The 12,626-nt window shown below is 41.2% G+C and overlaps 1 protein-coding gene across 2 annotated transcripts in view; it reads right to left on the reverse strand.

Moving 5' to 3' along the window:
* Window positions 1–12,626, reverse strand: part of baiap2a (BAR/IMD domain containing adaptor protein 2a) — a 53,054-nt gene that overhangs the window by 20,712 nt on the left and 19,716 nt on the right. For both annotated transcript variants that reach the window (XM_080511313.1, XM_080511314.1), the window contains exons 4-5: window positions 2,073–2,134; window positions 588–659 (exon numbers count right to left, since the gene is read on the reverse strand). In XM_080511313.1, coding sequence (XP_080367439.1) covers window positions 588–659; window positions 2,073–2,134 — 134 coding nt within the window. The remainder of the gene's footprint in view (window positions 1–587; window positions 660–2,072; window positions 2,135–12,626) is intronic.

A 12,626-nucleotide genomic window follows, 5' to 3' on the forward strand; every position in this document is an offset into this window, starting at 1 on the left:
AGTCAATGATTACTGACAGTTGACATCAGCACCGGCCCCATTTTTTATGTGAACTTAAAAAGGCACTATGAAATAATATGGATCAAACAGTGAGTAAGTGAGTGAGTGAGTGAGTGGAAATATTCCATAACGTGGTCCCTCCAATAATACAATAGTGGCAACACTCTCCCATCCCCCAAAACAAGGCACAGCAGTACCGCTCTACACTCAGGCTGCAGCCCACTCATTCTAAAGATATCACACATGTAGACCAGCTCCATAGCGCTACCACACGCACATATATACACAAACCGGGATTTATTATAATCAGTCGACTCTTGACGAGTGAGTAGACATGAAATGGTGTTTCAAAGCATCGATTTTCACAGACGCATCCTCTAATTGTCTCCCCGATAGACTTAAAGCCAGATCCTGACAAACAAACAGCTTCACTTTCATCTTTGTTTTCCTTTCAGTCGCATCAAGCCTTCACTGATTTGATGCCATGTTATATAATCCACTGAAGTGCGGTAAAATACGGAGTCGACTCATTAGCCGTGGCCCTCCTCTGGTAGGTGGAAGAGTGAACTAGAAATAGAGGTACTCACAGTCAAATAACGAGCGTCTAGGTCCACCTTTTTCTCAAGCTCCGAGAGTAGCTCGTTGTGGAAGGATTTCAACTACGAGGAATGAAAAAAAAAAAGGAGACAAAAACAGTTCAGTTAACAGGGTGAAAGGTTTTCCATATAAAGTAATGAATTATATGCGTCATCATCGTTCATTCAGCTTCTGAATAAATATTTACCAACAAAGTCTGTGGCCTGTGAAGCCTCTCAGTTTCCAGATCACTGCCAATGATACTGATTCACTGCTATCTGACACAATATTTAATCAACCCAAATGCAAAACTGGACAAATATTAAATATATACTCTGCAAATAAATGTAAAATAACAAACATGTAAATATAATTTCCAAATCCTGTGTATTGTCAGCTTTTGTTCTTATTTAAACTTTTCAAATCCTGGTAGTTCTTTATACTGCAAATATTATACTTTAATTCAAAAGGATTTTTTTGTTGTTGTTGAAACTCTATTAACCCTTAGATGCACACGTGGGGTCAAAAATGACCCCACGGGTTGTTATTCTTCAACATCTTTAAAATGAAAAGTTGTAATATCTTCATATTCCAGGTATTCCTCATAAAGCATGTTTGTGACATGAGGCCATTTGCATTTTTATTTATTTTTTCATTAATTTTAAGAAATTGCAGTTTTTGCATCACAACCCCTCTCTTGCACAAGTGGGGTCAAAAATGACCCCAAGCGGTTCCTATGGAATCTTCTATGAACCTTAATTCTTAGCAACTCTGACAGTCCTACTTACACATCTGATGTCATCTTATACATCTAATGCAACTTTGACTGTCAATACTGTCCCACTTCACATGTGATGTCAGCAGTCTCACTGCCCTGGAGGTCATTGTTACCCAGCAACGAACATGTAAGTATCTAAATACAAATGCAAATAGTCTCATGTCACAAACATGTTTTATGAGGAATAGCTAGAATATTGAAATATTACAACTCTTTGTTTTAAAGATTTTGAAGAATAACAACCCAGTATTGCAAAAACGCATTGATTTGAATTGGGGTCATTTTTGACCCCACTTGTGGAAGAGTGTAGGTATTAGTAGGATGTGCATCCAAGGGTTAAAGTGGAGCCTGGTCAATATGATACTGTGGTTATCCAAGAGAGCTCAGGTCAGTCAAAATCTCAAGGATATACACTACTCTACACTATGTATTGTTCCAGATGAACAGCTAAGAAGAAAATCTATCCTGCTCATGCATTTTTCCCCAAGTTCATGTCCATTCAAATGCCATTTTCTGCCTATGGTCAAGAGCTTATGGGCAAATTATCATTGAGAAAACTGCTTTAGGAGGAAAACGCATCAGAGCTGCGCACCAGAACTGAAATATACTGTTGTTGTACTTACTTATTGTCTCAATAAATCAATTGTTAAAATATCCTTGTATACCGCAGCTGTGTTAAACCACACAGCTAAAAACCCTTTGAGCTCAGAATACCTACCATCTCCTCGAGCTGCACTTGGATCTGTCTATGGACCTCAGCCATCTGGAACAGCACATCCCCTGCACAGAAAAGAAACGGGGAGACACAGAGTAAACACCATGAACAATACTGCAGAGCCAAGGCAGAAGGAAGAGAGGAGAATAGTGGAAAAAGAAGAAGAAAATATAGGGGAACAAACAAAAAGACAGATGAAAACCGGAGAGAAAGAGACCCCCACCATGCAAAGCCCATGCAGTGATACAAGAGACACAAACATACAGGACAAGCGAGTCGTATCTGGGACAGTGACGAACAAGATGAAAGTTTGTTTTTGGTATGAGAAAACAGAGACAGTGAAGCAAAAGTAAGAAAAAAGAAAATGAAGTGGGAAAACAAGCAGAAGAAACTAAAAGCTTCAAATTAAATTCTGTTTCTTGAACCATGTAAGTACTGATGTCTTGTGGAGATCAAACATGTCTTTCTTGTGATCGGTTCTAAAACCAGGCAATGTAAAATCTAGAGGGGGGTGGGGGGGTGGGGGGGTCAAACAAACACCTTAATGAAAGGTTAGTCTCCACAAAGTAAAGAAGAAGAAAATTCAAAAACAGATAAAGAAGAGTCATGCAGCTAGTAAGTGTTTCATTTCATATACCTACAGGCTGCCTCTTCTGAATGTGCAGTGCATTGTCGAGAAAAGGAACACAAAGAGCTACATTGAGCCAAGGACACATACAGATAGAGACCTGGTGGAAAGACAGTGAGAGAGCAACATGTACAGACAAAAATGAGACATGCACACATTTCCCTGACCGGAAAATCCAAACCGACTCCAGCACCCGTGATGGCGACGTTAAACGTTTACCAAGCAGTAGATCATAGATTCAGCAAATGTGATTCAAGGTGTAGCGTGTGACCATTGGTGTCGTCATTGATATTTAAATCTTATTCTGGTCAATGAGAATAATAAACAAAAACAAGCACAACATTAAAAAAATATATATGCAAGACAAACATATGTTAATGCATATATTAAAGCAAACATAAGAAAATGAGCACTGGATGGTGTAATAGTGGAGTGAAAGAATAGCCAATGTTTTTGACAGCTGGTGTTTTTTTTTTTTCTTTTACCTCGCTTCACAATCCCTTGCTGTGTCCTTCTCTAAACTCTGACCACAGGAGTGTGTCAATTGATTTCAAATGATCAACTCCTGAACCCTTTTTGAGTGTTGACCTAACGGAGTAAATGTCAACCTATTCCTTTGACAGCAGAGTTTCGAGCTGAACAATAACTATCCTATTTATTCACCCGCTGCATATAAACGATTGATTATCCCATAAAAGTCTGAATATACATTAATCTGACCATATCCTGAATATGTGTTATATCAGCCTGTCGTGAACCCTGAAGGCGTCTGTCCCAGGTGACATATTACCCAGCTTGATTGTGTTTTTCTGAGCGTGAAATACGAATGAGGTTTGAATGAGGAACTATTAGTTGCACCTGCCCCACAAGGCGCTCAGTCAGGAAAGATAAAAGATGCACTAGTTTAACACAACTGAGACTGCAGAGCCATTAGTGCCTGTTGGAGGCCAACACATGGACTGAGTGTGTTTGACTGTCGTACAACAAGACTCATGTTTGGGTTATGGCAGGTGTCTGATCATTTCCCTCAAATAAGATCATCTTCTATCTTTGTTCCAAAACAAATCCTACCTTTCCCACCTGGCAACACCGACTCTGAATTAACATGAGAGCTTGTGTTAAATTGATTTGTGAAACTGACTTTTATTTCCAAAAGAAACGGCTTTAGAGTGGTCTGAAGCTAATCAGACACCAAGCACAACAGAAAACTTCAACTTTAACTTCCAAAGACAGCAGGAAGCACAACCCCCAATGGACTCCTGTTGGACAAACTCTCGACGCCCAAGGCAGCGGTCCCTTTTCCCATGTTGCAACCTGCCCACTGCACTTGTGTCTCCCAGGAGATGAGAAGCAGGCCAATGCATCCCGTCATTTCCCAGCAGGCCTGCTAAGCCGCTTACAGATACTCATCCCTGATCACAGCCCATGGAGCTTAGAAAACCCTGCCATTCTGTTGGCGGCTTGAACTAGCTGGATCAATTAACTAATGAGCACCTATCACCGCATGCACACAGACACACGCATGTCATTTAATCTGGCGACAGGACGGGGCATTTGCAAGAAACCTTAAAGGTGAAGAATTAATGACATTTCTAAAGCGATCCCATTTTATCCTCTGCAGTTTCATTACTGCACGGTGCCAAATGAAACAAACAAACAAAAAAACAATACACATTGGAGATGCAAATGGTTGCCATGGCAATTTTAATATCATATTACAGAACAACACTAACAGAAAATTGGACTGAAACCTTCAGGGGCAGTTAACATCAGAGAATTCAATCAAGAATCAATACAGCGGCATAATGAGGAAAATCTGAGTGTGTTGTGCAGCGTTAAACATGTTTCTTTATGAAACTGTTTCCACAGACGTGACTAAACCTGCAGAGCGCAATGTAATAGTTGCCAGTCCGACAAGGATATCCGCATACCAGATAGGAGTGACACGACAGGTTGATCGTGACAGCGACAGACTCACAAGTTCCCACAGAAACATACACATGGACACAAAGATAAAGCACACACAAACACACAGTGGTGGATAAACTGTTCAAGCCTCGTCATTATCGTATCGATATTTCCCAGCACACTTGAACCTCTCCTCCGTCGTTGCCGGAGTGAAAACAAAAGTGCCTTTGTTGGGAGGTGAGCTCTGGTTGATCTGCACCTGCAGCTCTGCAACAAGCAGCCACACGCCTGCCAGCCTAAACCACTGAGTCAGAAAAAGGAAGCATGGTTGCAGGACTTCTGTGCATGTGAACAGACTGTCCCCCTGAAGTATGACATCAGCTCGTGTAGATGTATTGACTGCTTGTGTAACAGCAGCCGTGATACACCCACACAGGTGAAGAAAAAAAAAAATGTAATAACAATGTGGTCTATGGAGCAGAAAGAAAACACACACTGTGGAAGTTTGCAATGTTGAACAGAGAGACCGAGATGGAAAGAGAGAATGGAGGTGGATGGAGAGACACTGAATCACTGGTGAAGGTCAAACTAGATTCACTAAGGGTTGTCATGGAAGCAGGATAATGCTAGGGTCGTTGCCATGGGAGAAAGTGTAAGATGAGGAGTAGTGCCTGCAAAATGTTATGTTACAAAACACTGTTCGAGGATCTCCACCCTTCCCATCCTTACAACAGCACAGACGCTTAGTAGAGTACGATCCACCTGGGCAGTCTGTGTGCACAATGCATGTGAGCATGCACGGTGTGTGTGACTACACTGGTGTTAATACCCGTCTGCCTGGCTTGCTGAGTGTCGAGGAAAACAAAGAACTGGGTAAGTATAATGGGGCAGCAGGATACGGAGAGAGGAGCAGATAATAGCTCAGACTCTTGGGTGGCCATGCGAGTGTGTAGGATTGTGCACACGAGTTAATGCAGTCCCTGTGAAACCACGGCATCTAAACACAGTTGGTCTTATACTCACAGTTCAGCCATCTCTTACTCACGTAAACACATGCATCCGTTTACCAGTTTTGTAAAGTGGATGATAAACTGAGTTTGAACTCTTTTCCCACTCCCACAGGAGAAAAGTGCTGATAGATATGATGCATTTCTAAAACTGGAAGCTCAGCCATCACAGCTGCTCAACCTACTAGCCTAATATAAGTTTGTCCAGCAATGGTGTCATGCATTTAGGCCATAATGATGGCTTAGCAGGAGAAATGTATGATTGCCAAAGAGAAGTGGGCCAGACTGCATTTACAAATAACTGCAATCTTGACATTAATTCTAAGAAGGTCTGGGAAGGTATAGAGCATTGTTCAACTATCTGGTATCAGTGAGCCACCATCCTGTCCTGAACCACACCATACATTCTATAACAGACCAAAAAAACAGAAGGGAATTCTCAGTCTGCGCAACAATGGTTGATTCTGAATGTCAAACTTTGTAAATCCTAATAAATCATGTTTGTGAGGACACAGAACCCACAAATCATCTGATTGTGAAAAGCTATGAGAAAAACAGCTTTCTTTGAAAGAGCAGGTCTCCATGAATTCCAGCTCTTTTGTTTACTTCTGTTTACAAGCCTTAAACTGCTGACAATCACCTGACGTGAATGATCTCATTCATGGAATCACATGTGTGACATTCCTTCAATTCTCAACTGTGACGAAACCAGAGCTATATATCAGGGACTGGCAGCTTCGATCCTTTCATCCTGTATCCCCGAGGGCCAAACTGTAACAGATTCTTTAACAATGTATGAAAATTAAATGTACAATTTCATGAAAAAGCAAACTGATTTCCTGAAAATGCAACCATTTCATAATTTCCCCCCCCAAAAAAGCATTTACTTCCTCAATATTGAAAGAATAACTGCAATCAATATGTGGCTCAAATGCAGTTATCTGTCTATTTAGTCTTGCATCACCATCAGTGGACATTATCTTGCAGACGGCACCATGTATGGCATACGGGCTGCCAGTCGCCCATCTCTGCTGTCAAAGATTAACAGCACAACCTGCACAAAGCTGACAAAGCCATAAGCTGTGACCTTAACTCCCATCAAATGTAAGTATGCCCTCTGAGGGAAACCTTTAACTCTGCAGCATAAAACTACCATTTGAAAACTCAGGGTGCACTTCTCTCGAGCCACTGACAGCATAACTGATGAATTCAAAGAATCGCTTTGATTTGGAAACCCAAAACATGTCGAGACGCGACTGAAGTAGGGCTATGTGAAGTATCTGTGAGATGAGTGTGTCGGTGGCAGGATTAAAAGGTAGACAGTCGCTCAGAGACATACGGGTGATGGTATGTGTGTTTGTAAGGTGGGTGGGTGTGGAATCCCTTCAGCGGTATGGGCTGTTTTTGTCTCTTCCCGATTTGTGACAAAATCTTTACAAATTCCAAGAGTGAACTTCAAAGAGACGAGAGGCTCAGCGTGAAAGAGAAACTAATTTTCCTGGAGGGCAAATTAGGCAAACAGTGAGCAACAAGTGGAGATGCAAGGAAGGGAGTGAAAGGGAAAATAATCCCTAAAGAATACACCAATAACAAGATACATCAGGCAGAGTCACGTTGAGGAAAGGTCTGGAAATAAAGAACAGTCTGGGTAAACTAAAACAAGCTCAGCTTTCAGACATTGCTATATACAGTTGGCTCAAAGTAAACCAGGGACTGTTAACACGCAGAGTGTATCTGTGCATGAATATGCAATGCTTGAAACAGACCTCGCACTAGAAACAGTTTCGCAAATGCACGTTTTATTAAACGGTCTGAAAAATGCACAGATCCAACACCAAGTAAGTGTGTGCATGCAGTTCCCAGTATAAAGATGTACGGGACTGGATTTATTGTTGCGTGCATTTTCTACAGTGTTTCACCCAAATTTGAGGTGGAACAAAGTAGAGCACAACCTAGACAGGCTACCAGTCCATCACAGAGCAAAACACGGAGACACGGCAGTGTCCGGACACCAAATAACCTCATAACCTTCTATGCTGTGGGAGGAAACCAGAGTACCGAGAGAAACCCTCCAACCCACACACGGGGAGAACATGCATCGTACAGAAGACATATAATCTTAAAGGAAAAAAAATCTAATTTCAAAGAAATTGTCCAAAAGAAATTGCAGCATTAATGTCATATTTTTCCCGAGCTGTCACTGCTGCATCAGTCAGTTCTGTTTGGTGCTATTTCTGCTACACTTTCTTAAACAGTGTGTGTGACCCAATGAGTCCATCAGAAAACCTTTACAACTTTGAAATGTTTCTCACCTCCGCTTATTCAAGTCTGAATGCTTTTTAAAAACAAATTTGCCTTGCCTTTAAGTTGAGTGTCAGTCCAAACAGGTGAGTTCTACAAAAGGCATGATTATTGATTATCATGCTTTTCACCAGTGAGATCAGTGACCTGATCGCTACTGCGGTGATTAGGACTCGTCAGTGCTGAGATCAGCTCACCTCTACCACCTCCTCTTCCCCTGCAAATGACTTCAGACAATTATTTAAATGCAAAGTTATGACAGTACGACAGACAGGATCTAAAAATTCACACACATATAAAAAAAAATCACATACAACTACGAATATCTAAAAAATTAAACAAAAAAACGAAACCCATTCTTCATGTGTGCAGACTGGTTTGGTCACATTTTAATGACACACTGTCAGTGGAAGGTTTCATTCGGTCATACCAAACAAACCGATGCAGAAATGCATCACTTATTCTGTTGAGTAAATCTCAGTCTATAAAGTATACAAGCACAATATAAACATTTAAATTCACTGCCATCTCTTGAGAATATGAAGGATGTTTTTGACTCGACTGACGGCTTGCGGACAGTACAAAAGTGCCTACCCATCCAATAATGGATGGTGACATGATGTGGGCAGCGATTAAAATTAGAGCTACCTCAGTTGGAAAATAATAACAATAAACAAACTGCTTAATCACCGATTTAATGCACACTGTTATGCGAGTCAATTCAAACACGCCCACGATGCTCCATGACTAGCAGGTGCACACTGGGCCTGGATTTACAGTATGCTGCTTTATAAATCATTTCATGGGCACCACTTTTCACAATTTTCTATTTAAAAATGAACTTAAACATTATATTATATTAGGCCTGTATAGTATTTCTGCTGCTTTAGGCAAACTTTAAAGTGCTCATTGAGAATGAGAGGGTGAGGGACTCTGTTACTGTAGTGAGCAGTGAATAAGAGAGTGACGCCGCGCCTACACTGAAGAGACTATGGTCTTCGTGAAGCCCTGAATTTGCAGAAAGCTGTGAATACAAGAGAGTACAACAAACTCACCGACTGCTGTAACTCACTGTCCAGAGGAAAATATCAAGAACCTCTGAGTTGCTTAGCAACATAGTGTTTTGTGTCTCCACTAATATGCATACATGTGGGCTCCTGCCACTGTGGAGTTTTTATTGTCTAAATCTCAGTATTGTCTCCATCAGTGATGTTTTATCTGTTTATCCCAAACTGGCAGGTTAAGCCATTTATTTGCTTACTTTGATACTTTGATACTCTGACACGCGTGAAAATATCCCATTACTTGTTCACCGGTATGTACAAATGAAGGGCAACGTGAGTGTCTGTGGATGGGTACTGTAGGGGCCACCGTCTTCCCATCATGCAGTGCGCAGCTCAGAAATAGAGCAGGAGAAAGCAGGGACCCCTGGGATGGTGGCACAGAGCTAAGAAAAGAGCTCCTCTGCTCTCATTTAAACAGGGACAGGTGCTAGAGGAGAGGAGAGGTAGGCCAGACTAAAGACAGAGAGACAGAAAGGAGAAACAAAGAGAGAGGCGCTTGTACACAGTATGTGGACTTGTGGGTGCTCATTCAAACATGGCACGGCAGAGTTAACGCCTCCGTTGCCAACACAAACCTTTAATCTCAACAGAGATGTCATCCCGCCTTTTAGACAACGTCCATTTACAAGCTGAAACTTAATGCTCGTGTCCCAGGTCCATTAACCTAAAAAAGACAATTATGCTACATCAGTTTGCAGCCTAATTTTCCCTGAGTGAACCTCTTTTTTCCTCAGATAATTACTGAGACGAATATGAGTTTTTGTGTGCGAGTGTGTGTGGGGCGGAGTGCGGAGGAGTGCCTCTCCCAGCAGCGATCCATTGGTTGACTACAGTTTAATATTGTCTTTTTTTTTTTTCTAATGCATGTGATTTCCCAGAAGACAAAGACTTTGTGCTGAATCACACATGACATGTTATTAACAATGAGGTAATTAGCAAGCTTATAGAGCTTGATAAGAGGGCAGAGAAAGATATTTGATTTCTTATAGCTGGGGAGCGTAATATGTAAGCTTTTCACATTTTTGTCCATGTAGCTAACAATGGGATAATTAGTCGAGTGGCCGAGAGGGAGCAAAAGCTATTGTAAGGCAGATAATGAGATGAAGGAAAGCCCTTGCAAATAGACAATGTATTATCAATGTGTTGTAGATGTGCGCAAAAAGGCTCGCACTGAGTTAGTAATCACTATATCTAGGCTAATCTGTACAACTTTCCAACATATATCATGTGTAGATTGCATGACTTGTGAAAACTGAATGGATATTTGCATTAATCCGATTTGAACTGGATTTACTGTATAAAGTATACCTGAACATGTTGGCACAACTGAAACACACAGATGATGCAACTAAAAGTAGATTGGAAACGGATAAGGTGTGCTGCACCAGCATGAAAGCTCTGCGTCATCCTGATCCGGAAGTCAAACAGAATTATAAAAGATAAACAGAAACTCAGACAAAAGCAGGCTGCAAACGGTAAACAAGACAAGAACTGGTAGAGTTAAGTCTTGGAAAGACACAGCGACACACTTCAGTTGTATCTATGCTTTGCATGTAAGTGTACCAAGTGAAACAGTAGGATGGAGGAACACACCCAGCCAGGGAAGCAGAAACTCTCAATTCCAGTTCACCTGAGGGCAAGAACAGCTTGGCCATTCTGGTGAGCTGTAAACAGGCATGGAGCCAAAAAAACCCTCTCCTTCAGTGTGTGGCCATGTTATATCATGCAGCTGCATTTTTTCCAAAAGGGACAATAATAGTATAAATAATTTCAGAAGCAATGATAAGTCGCATTGAGAAATTTAAACATCCCCTATGTGCTCAACCTTTTTGCTGACTCAGTGAAATGCTCCACAGTGATGTCATCACCCATTTAAACTATAGGCACCAGGAAGCAATAGGCCTTAGACATAGGTGATTTCACATTTCAAAGTCTGTTTTTAAAGGTTTGGTGAGTTTAACAACAAACATAAGACATACACGTTTGTCAAATTGTCTTAAGTGTTGATACGTGGAGCATCTGTCGAGTCCAAATACAAACTGACAAATAAAAAAAAAAGTGTATGCAGCAACTTGGGGAAAAAAAGCACAAACAAGATCTCTGTCGTCCGTCCCCACCTTTGCTAGAGGCTTGATACTTAAGACTACATTTTTCGGTGGACAATATTGGCAGCGAAGATGCATGGTGAGTAAACAGGTTTTGAAAAGCATACATTATGGAAAACATAATGAAGAACCAAACACCGGCTCTATTACACTGTTTCATTGTGGATGTGATATATCCAATCGATCTTTATTTATATAGCACTTTTTATACAGTGAAGTAATACAAAGTGCTTTAACAAGAATTAAAAACAGTGCAAAGAGAAAATAGATGAATAAAAAGCAAATGAACACACACGCACAGATACAGACACACACACATAAGTCAAGACATGCCTAGTGATATGAAGACATGGCAGGGCACCGAGGACTAAGATGAGGAAAGGGCCGCATTTTGGGCCTTCCACACTGGGGGTGGCACAACTATTAAACACAGGGGGCACCGCCCCACAGATTCCCCCCCCCCCCAGCTGGGCAGACTAGCCAATCCCACCACATACGTGGGGGACCAGCCAGGTGCCCAGGGCAGGGTAACCCACGGGACGGCACCACCAGCATGGAACCCGAGCCACCACCAGTGTAGTGACCCCTCAGAGGAACCATTGGCCATAAAAACTCAGTTAAGAACCTAAAATTAGATAATTGTCTAAAATAGATAAATACATTGATAAAATACATATCTACATATGTACATAAATATATAAAAACATACACATATAAAAATCAGTTAAAAGCCTGATTAAAAAGGTGCGTTTTTAACCATTAAAAAAAAAAAAAATATTATGACATAAGATGCTAAATATGCATGTTGTATGATACATTTTCATCTTAGAGGTCCCAGACCACTTTAGACCTAAATCATAGTCAGTCATTCACACGCACAATCTGCTATTGGGAGCAACATGGATTCAAATGACTGAGGATACTCCAACGTATAGACATGAAGATCAAACCCTTCATTCTGCGATTAAAGGACACAGGAAAACTTAAGCCACTGCCGTCTCTGGGTACTCAATTTTTGATCGGACTGCTGATGATCGGACTGATTTTACACCAAACTTAGCAATTTCACACCTATAATTGACTGTGAAGCCAATCATAGGCTTGTTTGAAAAATGCAGAGCTGGATGATTGGTTAACATTGCGTGACTCATACTAAATATAAAAGAAGCTCTTGGTTGATGACAAATTCAAATACCGAAGGACTACTGGTGGAGTCTGAACATGTAAATTGCCTTGGTTACAGACCTGGTCATAAATAACAAGCCTCCAGTTTCAAAAAAATCTAAACACAATGGAGACAAGCTGGCCGGTTAAGGACTGTTGTAAATATCTCTCATTGCATTTCCCTAGAAGGGTTGGAAAGCCACACTTCTCACTGGAGTAATAAGTGCTCACTCCTTCAACATAAAAGAAGGATAAAACAAGAAAAAGGAGGAGGGTAGGCAGAAAACAGAGGGAGAGCTGGGAAAAAGGGGGGAACGAGGGAGGGATAGCAGGTGTGTGTGTGTGTGAGTGCGCGCATGTGTGTGTGTGTGTGTGTGTGT

This window comes from Blennius ocellaris, assembly GCF_963422515.1.
Source record: "Blennius ocellaris genome assembly, chromosome: 16".
In the NCBI taxonomy this organism is placed as follows: domain Eukaryota; kingdom Metazoa; phylum Chordata; class Actinopteri; order Blenniiformes; family Blenniidae; genus Blennius; species Blennius ocellaris.